The sequence below is a fragment of the Phocoena phocoena genome, chromosome 5 (genome assembly GCF_963924675.1).
Source record: "Phocoena phocoena chromosome 5, mPhoPho1.1, whole genome shotgun sequence".
NCBI lineage: Eukaryota > Metazoa > Chordata > Mammalia > Artiodactyla > Phocoenidae > Phocoena > Phocoena phocoena.
The window spans coordinates 136,141,315-136,160,280 of NC_089223.1; the positions used below are offsets into that span (position 1 = coordinate 136,141,315).

General features: G+C 57.3%; 1 protein-coding gene across 1 annotated transcript in view; it reads right to left on the reverse strand.

Moving 5' to 3' along the window:
* The window catches only part of ABLIM2 (actin binding LIM protein family member 2), a 111,953-nt gene that overhangs the window by 41,468 nt on the left and 51,519 nt on the right, over positions 1-18,966 (reverse strand). The window contains exons 11-14 of the mRNA XM_065877288.1: positions 18,149-18,226; positions 11,066-11,212; positions 7,126-7,246; positions 5,640-5,738 (exon numbers count right to left, since the gene is read on the reverse strand). Coding sequence (XP_065733360.1) covers positions 5,640-5,738; positions 7,126-7,246; positions 11,066-11,212; positions 18,149-18,226 — 445 coding nt within the window. The remainder of the gene's footprint in view (positions 1-5,639; positions 5,739-7,125; positions 7,247-11,065; positions 11,213-18,148; positions 18,227-18,966) is intronic.

Consider the following 18,966-nt stretch of genomic DNA (forward strand, 5'->3'; position numbering starts at 1 on the left):
TCAGAGCCGGGGAGCCCCTGGCCGGTGAGCGGCCACCTTGCCTGTTTGTCCAGATTGATGCCTTGTTGCAAAGCAGTTCCGGGCAGCACGGAGCCTTCCTGCGGACCCCAAGTATTCCCTCCGTTACTTTACGTACCACCGGCGCGTTGCCACGCAGGTGTTGTCTAAACGCCTTACTTTATTTGGGTTTCACCCGTTTTCCCCTTTTGTATCTGAGGATCCGTCCAGGACACCAGGCGACACTGGTCCTCACGCGTCCTCAGGCTCCCCTGGGCTGTGACCGTTCCTCAGACTCTCCTTGCGTTTCACGGCCTTGGCAGTTTTGAGAAGTGCTGGTCGGTGTTTCGCAGGCTGTCCCTCAGCTGGGGTTCGTCGGATGCTTTTCTCATGATTGGACGGAGTTCACGGTTTGGGAGGAAGAGCACAGAGGGGAGGCGCCCCCCCCTCCCATTACGTCAGGGGCACCGCCAACCACGTGGCCGACCACTGCGATTGACCTTGACCGCACGGCCGAGGTCGTGCTGGCCAGGATTCTCCCCGTCCAGCTCCTCCCACACCCCCACTCTGTGCTCCTTGGGAGGGAACCGCCGTGCACAGCCCACACCTGACACGGGGCGGGGGGCCCCTCCTGGAGGGTGGAGGGTCCGCGTGAATGATTGGGGATTCTTCTGCCGGGAGTTTGTCTCTTCTCCCCCAGTTACTTATTTGTCCAGTCGTTCCTTTGTATCGGTGTGGACGCGCGGACGTCTGTACTTTGCTTTACGATCCAACACCACGTCCTTCATTCTGCTGCTCAGCTATCCCAGCTCTGCCCTCGGGAGCCCCCTCACTTGCTCCTGTGGGTCTGCTCAAGGTGACCAGAGGCGAGGCCGGCCCCCAGCCCCTTGCAGGGACCCCACGGGTCACCAAGACGTGGGTGGGTTTCCACCTGCCCCTCTCACTGCCACGTGCCACCTGAGTCAGCCAAAGCCACCAGGTGGAGGGCCCCAGAATGGGGGCGAGATGAAGAGATGGCTACGGGCGCAGCGGGTGGGTGGGGGAGTGGCCTTGACCTGAGGTTCCGCATCTGCAGCCCCTCCTCTCGCTCTCACGCCCTGCCGGGAGCAGGCTCGGCAGTCGCTTCCCGTCACTGCCCAGCAAGGCGATTTCGGCAGCATCACTTCCGCTTGTTTTCACCTGCGGTCCCGCGGCCTCTCTCCTTAACAGCTGCGAAGTCAGTCTTAAACCCGACACTGTCCTGGGAGACGCTGGGGACTGAAATTCATACTAAAGCGTAAACGGCTGTCACTGGCACCTACACTGCACGCAGGTCCCGGCAGGAGGGTGGCCCCGGGCACCAGGACACGGTGGGAAGGTGTGTCTGGGATGGGGGTGGGTGGGAAGGAGCGGCATCTGGCCAGATCAGGGCAAGCGCTGGCCTCTCCTTGGTGAGCCCTCCACCCACAGTGCCGTCCAGAGGGAAAATCTCCACCTAAGGAGCCAAAGAAGCTGAAGATGCTGTGAGGAGAGACCAGGGAAGGCTTTTCCGCGGAGCGTGGGTGGATGCCAGGTCCCGTGACCAGCTGAGAAGAAGGCAGGCGGTCCTTGGCACAGCTGGCTGCAGAGTGCCCACGGGCTGGGATGCGCCAGAGCCCGTGGGCCTCAGTGAGAGGTGTCGGGGAGAAGTGGTGGCCCCACGGCCGGCAGGTGGACGCACCTGGTGAACGAGGGCCTGCCTCTGGGCTCTGCCCAGCGACCTGTCCCTGAGCCTTGGTCTCCCCAGGGGTGAGTCCTGGCAAAAGGCCGGGGCTCCTGAGGTCACAGACGGCCCTTGAAGTTGGCAGGGGGCAGAGCCATGGGTGCCAGACTCCCCTGCATCCTGCACCAGAGAGGAGGGCAGGGGGCTTTGTCTAATTTCTGAACAAAGAGAACTGGGACCCCGAATAGCCAAAGCAATCTTGAGAAAGAAAAACAGAGCTGGAGGAATCAGGCTCCCCGACTTCAGACTATACTACAGAGCTACAGTAATCAAGACAGTATGGTACTGGCACAAAAACAGAAATATAGATCAATGGAACAGGATAGAAAGCCCAGAGATAAACCCATGCACATATGGTCACCTTATTTTTGATAAAGGAGGCAAGAATATACAATGACAGCCTCTTCAACAAGTGGTGCTGGGAAAATTGGGCAACTACATGTGAAAGAATGAAATTAGAACACTCCCTAACACCATACACAAAAATAAACTCAAAATGGATTAGAGACCTAAATGGAAGGCCAGACACTATAAAACTCTTAGAGGAAAACACAAACAGAAGACTGTATGACATAAATCACAGCAAGATCCTTTTTGACGCACCTCCTAGAGAAATGGAAATAAAACCAAAATTAAACAAATGGGACCTAATGAAACTTCAAAGTTTTTGCACATTAAAGGAAACCATAAACAAGACGAAAAGACAACCCTCAGAATGGGAGAAACTATTTGCAAAAGAAGCAACCGACAAAGGATTCATCTCCAAAATTTACAAGCAGCTCATGCAGCTCAATAACAAAAAAACAAACAACCCAGTCCAAAAATGGGCAGAAGACCTAAACAGACATTTCTCCAAAGAAGATATACAGATTGCCAACAAACACATGAAAGGATGCTCAACATCATTAATCATTAGAGAAACGCAACTCAAAACTACAATGAGATATCATCTCACACCGGTCAGAATGGCCATCATCAAAAAATGTACAAACAATAAATGCTGGAGAGGGTGTAGAGAAAAGGGAATCCTCTTGTACTGTTGGTGGGAATGTGAATTGGTTCAGCCACTATGGAGAACAGTATGGAGGTTCCTTAGAAAACTAAAAATAGAACTACCATATGACCCAGCAATCCCACTACTGGGCATATACCCTGAGAAAACCGTAATTCAAAGAGTCATGTACCACAATGTTCACTGCAGTTCATAGCCAGGACATGGAAGCAACCTAAGTGTCCATCGACAGATGAATGGATAAAGAAGATGTGGCACATATATACAATGGAATATTACTCAGCCATAAAAAGAAACGAAACTGAGTTATTTGTAACGAAACTGAGTTATTTGTAGTGACGTGGATGGACCTAGAGTCTGTCATACAGAGTGAAGTAAATCAGAAAGAGAAAAACAAATACCGTATGCTAACACATATATATGGAATCTTAAAAAAAAAATGGTTCTGAAGAACATAGGGGCAGGACAGGAATAAAGACGCAGACGTAGAGAATGGACTTGAGGACACGGGGAGGGGGAAGGGTAAGCTGGGACGAAGTGAGAGAGTGGCATGGACATATATCCACTACCAAATGTAAAATAGATAGCTAATGGGAAGCAGCTGTATCACACAGGGAGATTAGCTGGGTGCTTTGTGTCCACCTAGAGGGGTGAGATGGGGGGTGGGAGGGAGACGCAAGAGGGAGGAGATATGGGAATATATGTATACGTATAGCTGATTCACTTTGTTATATAGCAGAAACTAACACACCATTGTAAAGCATTTATACTCTAATAAAGATGTTAAAAAAAAAAAAAAAAAAAAAAAAGAGAACTGGGGGCCAAAGCAGCCAGGAGGGAACCGGAGCAGAGCCCTGCCCACCGCGGGGCCAGTGCCCACCTGGAGCAGACCGCAGGGCACCGTGCCCCCTGACCTCAGGGACACCGTTGGAAGGGCTATGACATTTAGAAATGTGGTTTCTAAACCACATTTTGGTGGGCAGTGGGGTGGGGGCCTGCCTGCCCCGCCTGCCCGCAGCACAGGATGGAAGGAAGGGCCTCGTTGCCCCTACCTGAGGTGAGTGGGCTGCCCTTCCCTCGGCCTCCCTCCCTGGCCCTCTCTCACGTGGCTGAGGATGCGGTGCTGCAGGCCGGGGGCAGCTGCCCAGGGGGTCCGTCCTGGGCTGAGGTCGCCTGACGCAGTAAGAACTCGAGGTGGAGGCCCCTGAGGGGCGGCGGAGGGACCGTCACCGGGTCTGCTCTGGCTCCTGCCCCAGCCTGGACGGACGTAGGCAAAACCGCCCCCAGGCAGCCAGCCCAGCTCACAAGGGGCTGCCCCGGGGCGCGAGGCTAGAGCAGCCAAGAGGGCAAGGGTCCTGCCGTCTGGCCTCGCCTCTGGGCCGCACCTCTGCCAGGGACCCCAAAGCAGGGCCACGTCAGGCGGGAGGAAAGCCCTGTGCTCTTCTGACCTTCAAGCAAAGGAAGAAGAGGCATCCCTCCTTGGTGACCTGCTGTGACTTGTCCAAAGGTCAAATTCACTCCAGTTTGCAGCGAGTCTTCGGTCCACCTCTGGGTGAGGGCACACCCCGGCCACGCGACACCCTTGTGCCACGTGGGTGTGCAAGAGGCCCTGTGCGCTGCTCTCCCGCTCACAGGATTTGGGGCTTTGCTGCTTCTCAGAAGAGTCAGTACGTCCAGAACAGGCCATGAACTGTGGGGATAGGTCCACTAAGAGGAGAGGAAGGCACTCCGATGACCAGGGGTTCTCTTCTCAGTTAGGCTGATGGAGTCAGGCAAACAGGTGATGATGACAATGAGAACGGTCCAAGTTCCAAGGAGCCCTGCCAGGTGACCATCCAATGATGGAATAATCCAGCTGAGCTGTCCTCCCTTGGCCCCTCGGGGACAGAAGGTTCTCTTGAAACTTTCACCACTCAGCAACTGTAAGGAACGGGGACCTTAACACGCGTCTGGGGGAATCAGCAAGAGATCATTGCTGCTCCTCTCGTGCCCTGGGAGTCTTTCCATGATGTATTAATCAGCTAGGGCTGCGTAACAAAGGACCACAGCTGGTGGCTTACACAGCAGACATTCATTTCTCACAGCTGCAGAGGCTGGCAGTCCCAGACCAAGGTCTGGCAAGGCTTGGTTTTGGGTGAGGCCTCTCCTCTTGGCTGAAGACAACTGTTCTGTCCTCACGTGGCCTCTCCTCTGAGCGCGTGCAGAGAGAGCGTCTGTTCCTCTTCTTAAATGCCACCCACGCTATCAGATTAGGGCCCCACCTGTATGACCTCACGTAACCCTAATAACCTCCTAAAGACCCCTTCTCCAAACGCAGTCACACTGGTGGTTGGGACTTCAACATATGAATTTGGGGGGACGTAATTCAGCCCGTAATATACGGACTGAAAAGGAATTGGTCCTTTTCCTGGTGTGACTCACACACGCGTGCCCGGGCATGGGTGGGGAAGGCGGGTAGGTCTGCGCCCTGGGAGGAGTTGCAGCCGTGCGGGGTATGCCTCCCGCCCGGCCACCAGGAGCTGAGGTCGTGGACATCTCCACCCTCTGTGCCTTAGCATTTGCTCCCGATAAGCACGGCTAGCGGTCCCCGCACCTGCCGAGCTGACACGGGAAAGAAAAGGAGATGACTTAGGGAAAGGCTCTGGGCACCAGCCCAAGGGTGGGCGCTGGGTAGGTCCGAGACCCCTCTTCCTGCCTCGCTGCTTGCTCCCTGACACAAGTTACTTCCTGGGAACGTGTACACGCCGACAGAGCTGGACACACAAGACGCAAAGCGGGGAGCATGGGCGTGAGACACGGGCTCGGGGAAGCCATGCGGCGCACACAGGACAGCGAGACACAGACGCACGGCCGGCCCTGCATCACAGCCCGCAGCCCTGAGCGCCTTACCTCGGAAGTAGGGGATGTAATGATGTCTGAACACGGATGTAGGGCTTGGGTGTTGGGACAGGGACAGGCAGCTACTGGTACCAACACTCACAGTACCAGCTGCGGGCAACAGAGAACAAGTCAGAGTCGGCCCTGCGCTCGGGGCCACAAAGCCGCAAAATATTCCTAGGCCCCGCTCTGCTAGGAACATTTGTGCTTCCTCTCTCGAGGAATGCACACCTTTCTGAGGCACCTGAAGGGGCGCCGCTAAGTACACTTTGGGCCAGTCTGCCCCGGGTTCCGAGTGAGGAAGCCCTGCCCTCTGGGGTCAGGGTGGCAGCGCCCCCAGGCCTGCTGGGTGGGAGCTGCTGGCCCCTGAGCCCTGCCCACTGCCCCACTTAGGGGGCTCCTTGGGATCCAGGGCCCACGTGGAGGGCAGATGGCCAGACCGGGGAGTGCTCTGTCACTTGACACGTGCCCCGGCCTTGGCCAGGAGAGATTTGGGTCTCAGCTCTGGGGTGACCACCTGACCAGGCACAACCAACAAGGCCAGAAGACCCAAATATGGTGGGCAGGGGTCAGCAGAGGCTGACAGCCCTTCTCCTGGGCTCACCTGGTCACCTGGTCACCTGGTCACTCGCTCATTCATTCATTCATTCACTCACTCACCCACTTTCCAAACATCTACTGAGCAGTAAGTACCAGGCACATTGCAGGGAGTCCATGAAAATAACTTTGCAAATGAATGAGTTTTGATTTTTCCACAAGGGCTGCAAAAATCAGAGTTGAGTCCATGGAGGTGAGGATAGAGCCATGCAACAGCTGGCCGAGGAGGAGATGCTTTGCAAAAATCCCTCAGGAAGCAGCCTCTGTGTGGAGTCCCTGTGGCTTGGACACACTGAGGGCAACGCGGATTTTTAAAAGGGAAAGGAATGGAATACATAGCTGGGCGCCAGGCGGGGGATGAGGTGGGATGGGGTAGAGGATCCTCCTCGGGCTTCTCCCCACTGGGAGGGGGCTGGCAGTGGCCCCTGGGGACAGCTGTCTTTGGGGCCACTAACCCAGCTACCGGTGAAGTGTCAATGCGTATGCTGACTCTAGCTTTTGTGCGTTGATTTTGTCTCCGTAGTGCAAACCTTCCCAGAACCACGCGAGCTTGGAGCTAAGTGACCCCTGGTCTCCTGGCCTTCGTGCTGTTTTACCTTCCTGACATCTCTTGCTACTGACACATGAGCTGGATTCTACGTGCCCAGCGCTGCCTTGTGTGCTTCACAGGACGGCTCCTCTAACCAACGGGGTAACCAGCTGCCTCTGCACTTAACCTCCCTGCCCCGGCACGAGAGGGCCTTTGCATTCATTAAAAGGACGGGCTCTCCATCACCCACTGGCAATCCCACGCCCTGTCGGTCGTTTCTCCAGGTGCTAAAGTAAGAGACAGACTCATAAGAGGAAAAGCCACAAGAAGCCCAGCTTCACGGGGGGAAAAGAGGCCGCGGGGGGCGTGTACCTGGACGGCTGTAGTGCTGGGGCGACCGCAAGGTCGGGGTGTAACGGCCGAGGCTGACCGACCCGGTGGAGCTTGGGCTGGAGGTCCGGCACTGCTTGTAGGAGCGGTCATCCTGATACCCCTGGGAGAAGACAGCCTGGTGAACCCCGGCGCCGAGAGCACCGCCCACCCGTATCCACCCACCCCTCTGCCCTCCACTCAGCGTTTGCTCTCCTGACCCAAGAGGCTGACTCAACACGGCCCCAGGACGCAGTCCCCCCACCTTCCAGGGCACATCTGAAGAGCCAGACGGGGGGCTGGCCTTGGTGCTGACACTCCCCTCGGCCTGAGCGTTGTCCCCGTGCCTGCCAGGTACTGGAGGGCAGGGTCCCGCCCACGCCTCTAGCAGCCCCTCCTTGTAGCTGGGGCTCCCACAGAGGAGGCAGAGGCACCTGCATCCACCTACATCCCCTCTCACCCCATCCTTCCTGGCACCCAAGGCCCCTCGGAACACAGTTTGAGAACCACTGAGATTCTGTATTCCCCCCCGGCCTTGATGGGGGCTCCCCAGGTGCGGGCAGTAAGAAGAAGGCCCCCGTCCCGGCCCAGAAGCCCAGCTGAGTCAGACCCACAGCACTGACAACGCAGACTCCATTCAAGCAGGATGGCCACTGTCTGGGGTGGTCAGGGCAGGTGACAGGTGGCATGAGATGGCGTGGCACTGTGGCACGGGGGCAGAGCAGACCGCCCGCCTGCCACAGCTCGGCACGTTGGCCTGAGTCACGACACGGGCCAGCGTCCTGCCGTGGGGTGGACGCTGCCGCTTTGCCCCTCCAGGCTAGCGTGGGATGAGTAATGGAAGAGTCTGGGTCTGGCGCTCACGGCTCCCACGCCCTTCCAAGCTGACCTCCCGCCTCCTAGGGCTTGCTCTTTAGCAGAACCCACGGAGCCACTGTCCTTAAAGCTTGCCTGTGTGCCCACCTGCACGCTCCACTCAGGCAGCCCTCACGCTGGGACCACACCTGCCAGGCCCCACCCATGCTTCACCCCGAGCCCCTTCGGCCTGGCCCATCCCGGCCATGGGCACACTCTCTCCCCTGGGATGGCTACAGCCCTGCAGTCTAGCCTCCATCCCCAGGAACCCTCTGCACAGCCCCGCTGGCCAGTTTACATCATACAGATGTCCTATCTTCTCGCCTGCACTGTGCCCGGGGCTCGCGGCCACACATGGGCGTGGCAGCTCGGTGCTAGTTGCCCACGTGCAGGCTTTGGCTGTCGCGTTCCTGGACCCAAGGTCTGATGCCCATGCAGACTGGAGTCTGACTGGTGGCTGTCTATGTCGCGGATCAGTTTTGAGAAACAAGAAAAAAGAGCGGGCTGCTAGTCCATGCTATTTGATAGAGAAATGCTTTCAGCACATTTATCCTCGAGGACCCAAGATATTCCCATAAGTCCCACTTGGAGGCGCATGACGTAGCCCAGGCTAACCCAGCCCCTGGACTTTTTCTCTAAAGAAAGCCGTGACCCAGACCTCAGGTCAGACACAGGTGTCCCAGGTGTCCGTATCGCAGGGCCGGCAGACACAAGGGAAGCATGCAGATGAGATATGATTATAAAAATAACCAACGCCGGGGAGGAAGCCCCAGCCTCAGAGGGTCACGGCCTGATGCCACAGTCAGAGGCCACAGTCAAGGGCTTGGGAGACCCTCCAGGGGAGCCCCGGTTGGTTATCTTTACCATCCGGGTGGCAGCGCCACGAGCAAACGGGGTGGGCCGGGGGCGGTTACCTCGGGCGGCGTCGGCGAGAGCAGCCGCGGGGACTGTGGACACAACACAGAGTTACCCGTTAGGCCCGGTGCCTGGTGGTCACTCAGGGAGGAGAGCACCCCGGCCCAGGCTCATCTGCACCACGGACCCTCCTCCATACGGCAGGGAACCCCAGCACGAGACCCAACACACGTCCCAAGACCTCCTTTTTGGAGACACACAGTCCATGGCACCCGAGGAAAAGGTCCCCAAGACAGTCCTCTCTGCGGATGAGTCTGGACCTTGTCTCATCCTGGCCCGCCCCTGCCCTGCCTCTCCCCCACGAGGACCCATTGCCAAAGGGAAGACTGTTGGCTCCGGGCGTTGGGTGGCCACACCCTGCGAGCCCATCACCCTTGGGTTTCTTCCGGAGAGAGAAAAGGGACCCAGAGAAAGGAAGTGCGATTCTGAGCCTCGGGGCTTGGGGTGAGGACCAGTGTGCGGGGTACGGGGGTCACCGGGGCCCTGGGGAGTGGTGACTGCCAGGCACCTCCCGCTGGAGCAGGTGAGCACCGCCTGCCACCTACAGACGTGTTACCAGGACTTAGGGAGGGAGCGCCTGGCAGAAGGGGCTCTGGAAACGGGGCTTCCAGGCAGGAAAGCTCACCTGTCTCCCCCTCTCCTGGACAGGTAGGAAGACGCTGTGGAGAGTTTCCAAGGAGGAGCCCTGGCAACTGGGGACATTTTCTTGTACCATTAGAACGGCAAGGGGAAAGTGTTTCCCAATCTTCCCATTTCATTGAAGGGGAGACTGAGACTCAGAAAGCCTGGCAGATCTCTGTGCTTCCAGCCCACTGCCCTTCCCTCTGCTAGCTTCCCACACTCGGATGCACTGCTGGAAGGCTGCAGTTCCAGAGGAGCAGGGGAAGCGGTCCGGCCCCGAGGCCAGGGTTTGTTCAACTCAGCGCACTGACCCACGTTCTGTGGCCCACTCCGCCATTTACCCACAGAAGGGCTCCCACAGAGAACACCTCTGAGCAGCCTCCCAGCCGGGCCATGGCAGGGCCTGCGGAGGGCAGAGGCCTCCAGGTCCCACAAGATGGAGGAGGGACAGAACCCCAGTACCTCGCTCTGGGCAATGGCCGCAGCTGGCACGGAGGCAGCAGTGACCAAGGTCAGCCACGAGGGCCCAAGCCCTAGCTCTGCCCCCGTGAGCAGCACGGTCCTGGGCCCTCACCCTCATTCTCCCTCACCCTCGTCTTCTCATCTACATCCTGGGACGGTCATTCCCAAAGTGCCGGGCCACAGGAAGTGGGGCGACGCAGAAGCCCGGTGTCAGTGCAGAGTGAGAGCGGGCCTGAGGGACGGGTGATGACTGTGATATCAGTGACAAGGGCTAGCCACTACAGCATGACCGGTGAGCGTGCCGTGGACCCCTGGAGCCCTGGGCTGTCCCCGCCCTGCCCTCATGCCCCGCAGCTGCGCCAGCTGCTGGACCGCAGCAGGTGTCTGCTAGGCTGGGCTTGCCTGCACGACCCCATCATCGAGCCTGGCGCCCCAGAGCCTCGGCTACACCTTGGGAGACTCCGAGTGGGGCGCCCATGCCGGGCCACCACACGTGACCGGCACACAGACGTGGCCGACAGCTGGCAAAACGCGCCTCCTCTCCATCCCAGGTACTCCCATGGCCCAGTCACACTGAAGTCTCAAAAAGAAAAAGCGACTTCACCAGCAAATTCCAGGGTAACTGGAGAGGAGCGGCCGTGATTAGGAAGGCCCAGCAAAGGACACTGCCCACGGGACAGAGGGGAAGAAGTCGTCTGGGGTTCAACCAGGGGTTAAGCCAGCTCGGGGAACTCAAGGGACGGAGGAGTGGGCCAGGGCGGGGAGAGCCGGAGCGTGGCCTGGAGCGCTCTGGACAAAGGAACAGGATACATTTCCCAACTTAAGAAAATAAAGAGACTCTCGCTTTGCTCCTGTCACTTTCCTGATCGCCAGCGAGATTCCTGCTTTCTGCGCCCGCCAAAGGGGCCCATCAGTGTGTCTGCGAGGGGCAGTTCGGGGCCAGAGCACACTGGGGATTCTTTAAAGAGGAGGCGCAGGTTATCTGAGGGGGTAAAGTAGGCTGCGGCCGCCGGACGGCCGTGGGGACGGACGCCAAGGGGACCGGCTATGGGTGTCACGCCCCGCAGGCTGGCCCCGGGCCGGGCCGTACCTCGCTGCAGCTCTGCCTGTCCCCCACCGAGTGGCTGATGAAGGGCGAGTAGGAGATCATGTCGGGGCGGTCGATGCTGTAGATGGCCTTGTTCTTAGGGAGAGCGGCCAGGTCTCTGTAGTCAAGGATCTCATCACCCAGCTTGGCCTGTGAGAGGAAGGAAAGAGTCGAGGGGGTGGTCAGACCCACACCTGGAGGCGTGGTCGCTCGGCAGCCGTGGGTAGAGGTGGGGCCGGGGGGCAAAGGCATGGGGAAGCCTCATGGCACACGGACCTGCGTCCCCGCAGACAGTGAGAACTCAGCCCGTGGTCTAAATACACACACAACCACACACACACACATCTATGCTTGCATACATACATACACATGTACGTGTAAACAAATACACGTGTGTAGGCACAGAAAACACACATGTAGACACACACACGCACACATGGATGCATGCGCGAGTATACCTGCATGCGTGCAACGCACATACGCACGTGTGCACGTATAAAATACACACGTGCAAACACCCAACACGTACATGCAGACCCGTACACACAATATACATATGCACGCACACAGGGAACATGCCCGCCTACAGCTGTGGAGGGGAGACACTGACACGCCCGCACCTCCACACGCTCACTCGTACCCTCACAACCCAGTGCACACGTACACACCTCCCTACCCAGCCACTCACACACACACACTCAGGAGCCACCACATCTGCTTAGGTGAGGTCCACCTGGGTGCTCGCTCCCCTGAGATTGGGCCCCGCCTCCCCTGCACCGCCCGCGGGCCCCTCCTCCTGGCTCCGGGGGCTGCCCGGGGGCGCGTGACTGACTGGACAGGCCTTGGAGCGGGGTGGCCGCCTCAGCTTGGCTCTCACAGCAGGGCCGAGGTTCCCCCCCAAACACCGGTCTCGGTCCCCATGTCCCTGCAGCACCCCTCCAGCGCCGGCGGAATGTTTATGGCCCACGAGCCCAACGGAAGAGAGGACGTGAGTCCCCGGCCTGCTCCCAGCACGAGCCAGTTCCTGGTGTGGCGGATGCCCAGGCTCCCATCCCTCCTGGAGCTGACACACCAGTTACCTCCTTCCCCCGGGTCCCCTCTGAGGATTAATCTCAGCCTGGCATTGCCAGCCACAGGAAAAGCTGGCCACTCGGGCTGCCCCCGCTGGCTTGGCTCGACCCCCAAACCCAGCAGGAACGCTCATCTCAACCTTGGCTTCCCTCGGTGCCCCCGGCCAGGTCAACGCTGCCACCGCCCTCCTCTCTGCCCCTTCCCAGACCCAGGCGGCTCTGGTCAAGGCCCTCACTGCCCGCGTCCCTATCCAGCCACAGCCTCTGGGGGGGCTGTCCTACCAGCAATTCTTCTAACAAACACCACCAACAGCAGCATGACACTACACCTTCCACCCTGGACAGCACTGGGGGCGCTCACAGGACGTCCTCTTCACAGAGGAAGAACCGGAGCCCAGAGAGGCCAGGTAACTTGCCCAGAGTCACACAGCCAGGGAGGAGACGCAGGCTGTCTGAGTCCAGAGCCATGCTCCCCACCATGGCTCTCCTCCCCACCATGGCTCTCCTCCCCGCCAGGGCCACGTCGCTCAAACTCCAGCTGCACCCCGTCGTCCTCCAGCTCACATCCTCCGGCAGCCCCTTCTGGGATGGGTGACACAGCCCTCACTGCAGTTTCCAAACTCGGCCCTGATGTTTCCAGCCCATTCACCATAAGGTGTCTCCTCCTTGTTCCCCCAGTGTGCCAGGCTCAGCCTCCACCCTCCAGCTTTCCTTTATCCTCTGAAGTCCGGCAGCCCACCTCTTCCAGGAAGACTTCCCTGACCACCAACTCCAAGGCTCACGTGAGTCGTTGGGTATGCTAGGGGCAATCCCTGCCATCTGTGACGTAGGTTGAGAGAGTGAACACCTGATGTCTCAGCTCTCTGGCGATTCCCTTGGGAACCCTGGGCAACGTTCAGAAGACCTGAGTTCAAACCCTGAGTCTGTCGTTTGTAACTGTGATACCGCCAGATCAGCATTTTTGAGCTGCTCCTCTCTGCCTTCCGGGGAAATCTGAACTCAGGCCCCTGGGGATCTGGCCCTTGTGTGTCTGCTCATCCAAGCCTCTCACTCCCCCACCCATGCCCCTTGTCACGCTCAACCCCTTACAGTTTCCAGAACACCCACAGCCTGAGTGAAACGGAGCAGGACCCTATGGTGCTTCCACCCATGTCCTCTGCCTGCCTTTTGTCGGTAGAAAAACTTCAGCCAAAGAATAAGTGTAATCAGAGAAGTGAGAAGATGCAGAAACAAAGGAAAACCGTCAAAGGAGACCAAACGATAATAGTTTAATCATTAAGCAAAGTCAAAGACCTTTAGCTCCTCCTTAAGGGCTACAGATAATATTCTGAGCCGTATCCTGGGAGCTGCCTTATAGATACTGAAACCCCTACCAGGTGGAAGAAGTTAACTACATGATGACCAGACTGTAGCCATGACATAAGTGGCCACAATTCCAAGAATTGGCCTCAAGGAAACGGGAATAAACTGACCCTGGAACCGAAGACTAAGTGTACTTAAAGCCATCGAGATGACGCCGGTCGGACGACTGATGGCCAATTTCAAGACGACGGGCAGAGCTGCCTGTGCTGTTTCTGCGTGGAGCCCCTCCCTCCGTCTACAAAAGCTCTTGCCCAGTGATCGTCAGCGGGGGGAGTCAGCCTTTGGACAGGAGTCCGTCCTCCTCTACCTCGCCCTCGTTGCCGGCGTCCAAAATAGAGCAATGTTTCCTTTCCACCAGCCTTGCCTCCTTATTGGCTTTGGAGCGGCGAGCAGCTGGACCGCACTTTCGGTTACACGAGGGCTTGGTACATGCTGTTTCCTCCCTCCGAAATGCCCTTCCCAGGCCTCTTTGCCCGGCTCATCTTCTGGTCCTTCCAGATTCAGCACGCTTCCCCTCCACCACCTCCCCTTCTCCTGTGAGTAAAGGTGCTGATTTCGTTGGCGCATCTGTCTCCTTTTCTCCTGAGGCTGGTGGCTCCTGGGGGTTCAGGACCGATTCACCATGGAGTCCCTCTCCCTAACTCCATGCTTGACACGGCACAGGTCCTCGGGGCAGGCATGCCGAATTGAGCTAAAATCGATGGCACGTTTGCCAAAGCCAGCTGGGTTCTCTGGGTCTTTGTCTCCCCCTGAAAATGGGAATACCACCTGGGCCTTGTCCATCTGCTGGATTTCGTGACCATCAACACAGCTCGATATAAAGGGCGATGCTGCCGAGGGGCTGGGAGAGGCCGGCATTCACAGGTCACCGTGGAGGCTATGTCCGCCCACCCACCTCTGTCCTGCTGTGATCGCAGCGCTCAGTGCCCTGGTGCACAGTTAACAGCGCCCGCCTTGCCCTGACACAGGGGATCAGGGAGGCAGCCCGACGATGCCCACTGCCACCAACACGACCCTGCTCAGAAAGAAGCCTGCCCGCCCCCAGCTGGCCGGCTAGGTGGCTGTGCTCCTGGCTCCTCGGCACTTGTCCTGCCCAGCGGGGCTCACAGATGCGTTTCCCTGCATCCAGTCCTGGGGCGGTTGCCATGACAACGGGCTCTGTTGTCTCATTGGCGGAAGGCCACTGGAGTGCGTGTAAGTACAAGTGTTTTCCCTTAGCTTTCTTCTCTCCTACACTGTAACCAGCATAACAACTAATAAAAAGATATGACCGTATACGATGTTATAGCTCTAACATAATCCTACCGATGATACAACCTAACGATGCCGCTTTTACGCTATGCCGATTCACCGCTTTATCGCCATGCCGAAGAAAGGTTACAAAACAATATAGCCGATGTGACCTCATTTTGTTAAAAAAAAAAAAATACACGCACACAGAGGAAAAGAAACCTAAAGGGCATGCTTCAAAATATTAACAGTGGCTACTCTGGCTGGGAGGATTATAAATGGTATTCATTTTCACCTCTGCACCAATCACTATTTTGTTGCTAATAAATGTGGGTTACATTTGTAATAAAGAAAAAGGCGGTGAAAAGATTACTTTTAAAAACCCACAATTTATTGAGCACCTACTGTGTGCACGTTTTATCCTAGATACTAAGGTGAGTGAGGCACGGCCCCTGCCCGCCAGGAGCTCACAGCCCGTGTGGGAGATGGTAGCCACATCGCATGCTAAATTCCCTTGCCATTCCTGCACACAGGGACATCGCGGGGAATCGATCTCTTCCTGATGGGCAGGAAGGGAGAGGCAGGGAGAGGAGGCTGCATTTGAGAACAACCATGCCACAGCAGGCGGGTACCAGGCGGCTGGCATCCTTTTAAGCTCGCCGAGCTGGTGCACGGATTGGGACCACCGTCCTGAGGTCCTGAGTGTGCCCGGCGCTGAGCAGAGTCGGGTGACCGGTAGGGTGACAGGAGGTACCAACAGGGAGATGGAAGGAAGAGCAGAGGGGCTGAGCCTGAGATAAGAAGGGCACTTGCTTGACCAGACTCCCGTCTCCTCAGTGAAGGAACTGCATGGATGTGCACTGCCAGCTGGTGTTGATACCAACCCTGACCTGGGAGGGATGGCCAGGGTGGGACGTTTCCCGGCTGGGCGCTGGCCATGGTGCTGGGAGTCCGTCCATGTGTTAGAGATGGATGCAGGTCCTTGGATGGCGGGTCCATGACTTAGAGGCTGTGACACAGACCAGCTTCTGCACCTCTCTGAGCTGCATCTAACTGGGATGCTGAGAGGCAAAAGGACACAGCAGAGTGCACTCCTTGGTACCCAGGACTCAAGGCACCTCTGGAGGGTCAAACTAACAACTGGTGCTTCAGACTCAGGAGACAGGATTAAATTAATTCGCCCGAGGTCTTCTATTTACTTATTTTTTTAAACTTTTAATTTTTAAAAAATATAGCAGTGTGTACACTTCAAGGCCTTCTGTTTAAACTGGAATCCAGCACACTCGTGTTAGCTGAGCGAGAAGTCTGTCTCAGCTGGGACGGCGCGACCAGCTGGAATCTACCTCGGCTGAAGGTACACCCAGCTGGTGGGCAACTTCTTTGCCCACCATCATCCTTGGCAAGTTCGTGTTCCCCAAGGGCGGGGAGGCCATGTGACCCGATCAAGGGGCGTGGACTTGGCTGCGCTGAGAACTGCCAGGTGGAAGAAGGGACCCAGCAGGGCTGGTTTTCAGCGCTGAGCAGCGGGGTTCCCTGGGAAGAACCCAAGCTCTGTGGTGGCAGAGACCTGGGTTCAAAGACAGCTCCACTGCTTACCGCTGTATGACCTTTACAGTAACAGTGATCACAGAGCCCAGGGACTCTGGTCACTGCTCACTGCACCGTTACACGGTCACTACCGTACCTGAGCCTCTTACAAACACCAGTTTGTTCAAAAAATAATAGTTCATGTTTAATGAGCAGTTTGCCAGCAGTAGCTGCAGTCTGGGACACGACCATGCCTGGCCGCATGCCGAGTGCTTCACAGATACTCTCTCATTCAAATAACAACAGTCATTATTATTATTATTCATGATGATGACGGTATTAGGGGCTAAATCGTGCTTCCCCAAATTTCTATGTTGAACCACTAGCCCCCAGCACCACAGAAGTGACTACATCTGGTGATATGGGCCTTTAAAGTGGTGATTAAGGTAAAAAGGGGTCACTAGGGTGGGATCTGATCCAGTACGCCTGGTGTCCTTCTGAGAAGAGGAGATTAGGACACAGACGTGCACAGAGGGACGACCACGTGAGGACACAGGGAGAAGACGGCCGTCTACACGTCCAGGAGAGAGGCCTCGGAGGGAACCAACCCTCCAGACACCTTGACTCAAGACTCCCAGCCTCCAGGATGGTGAGAAGATACATTTGTGTGGTTGAAGCCCCCTGGTCTGTGGTGCTTTACGGTGGCCCCGGCAAACGAGCACAGACGTCATAACAGTAATCCCAGCGGGCGAGCGTTTCCTGTCCTCCCTCTGGGCCCAGGGCTGTGCCCGGGGCCTCCCACTCGGTGCCTCAGTGGCCCTGGACAGCAGGCACTGTGGGTCCCCAGGTACAGGTGAGCTCCCAGAGGCTCAGAGAGGCTAACATCTCGCCCAAGGGCACACAGCTGCCTGGTGACTTCACGCTGCCTTTCTGAGCCTCCGTGTTTGCATCTGCAAAGGGTCATCCTGCGATTTACCCTCCGGACTAGAACCCTTGTTATTACCACCTATCGGAATTAGGGCCAGGAATGGCCCTAGCCCAACTAGAATGAGAGTTTGGGGAGTGAAAAGCAGTGTTGAGAAGAGCGAATCCCATCTCCATCGTGTGAGAGAAAAATGAGGCCCTGGCGGGGTTGCGGGGGGATGAGAGAGGCGACTCGTCCCAAGTCACCGGCTGTCCTTCGGGTGTGCAGCTGGGCCAGGACACCCGGTCCAGGGCTCGCCCCCTTCCCCTCCCCCACCCCGCACAGGCTCTTTCCCAGGCAATGGAGTTCGCCGCTTAGACAAGTAAACGAGCAAATAATTACAACCATCACCTTCCATTTCTAATCCCCCCACCCAGAGGTAACTGTTACTAACTATTCGTTAAAATGTTCGCAATCATTTTTAGACTTGTATGTGCACGTACACACACATACACACACACATACCCACAACACACACACACACCCATACACACATGTGCACACAAATACATACACGCACAAACGAAAATGGGATCACATAACACGTATTGCCCTTCACATGCTTCTTCTAAAAACACGTTAGGAACTTCCCACAGCAGCAGGCACAGATCGGCACCGTTATTTGCGACACGGGCCCGAGCGTTATTTACGCAGGTGAGTCCTGGCTGTGGCGATGCGGATGTGGCTCACCGTCACCTCTGTGACCACAGCTGTGAGCACACCTCTCTGCGCACCTGTCGCCACATCACGGGGCGGCCGTGGTCGCACAGCACATCCACACTGGAGGCTGCGACCCAGCCTCACGGTCTGCACCAATCGCTCCCTCGGCCCCCGGGGGGTGCTGGCCCCGGCCCCCCACTCCGAGGGCACACTCAGCAACGACCCCAGGCCCCGGGGCCCCTCCCCACTCTCCACAGAGAGAATCCAACTTACATAAATCACGCGGCTCGGAGACCCTGAGGTGCTGGAAGCAGGGACGGAAATGATGCTCTCTGAAGAGGCTCTGGTTTCCTAGGAGAGGAGGAGACAGGAGGAGGCTGAAGCAGACTGTCAACGCGGAGAACCTTTCAGAGGCAATGACACTCAACAGAAATGCCGGCTCTCGAGATACTTTTTATTTGCAGGTTGAAAGAATTCTTCAAATAAGCATGTAGGCTTGAATGAACGACAGCACAGCTGTAATCAGAGGACACAGCAGGTGACCCTGGCTGCAAGCAAACAGCCACGCTTTCAGCGCCGGCCGGAATCGCTCCCGTGATCACCAAGCTTTCACGGCGTCAACATTATCTGTTTTTCGGAGGATGAGAGCAAGCGATGCAGTTTCCGTGTTTCTGCGCGCTCCAACGGCAAAGGCGGAACCGTGCTGCTCGGAGACCTTATTCTCCATGTGGATTACGGGGGAGGTACCGCAGCTCGTTCCGCCAGCCCCGCCTCTGTTGTCTGACTCGGCGGCCGTCACGTCTGTGGCCTGCTCCTCGCGTGCCTGCTGTGGCTTGGGACCATTCCCCCGCCCCTCCTCCCTCGGTTCTGACCATGACTCCTGCATCCCCGAGGTGACATCCCCGAGATGACAGTCCATCTCCTCCACTCCCCCACGTCAGGCCCCCCATCACTGCGAGGACCCTGCCTTTCTCCAGCTCCCACCCCTCTCGCTGCACCTGTGTCCATCCCCACCTGTCGGGCGTGACCGGGTAGCTCCTGGACCCTCTCCTGGTCCAGTCCTCACCCCTGCCGGGACCACCCACGTACCT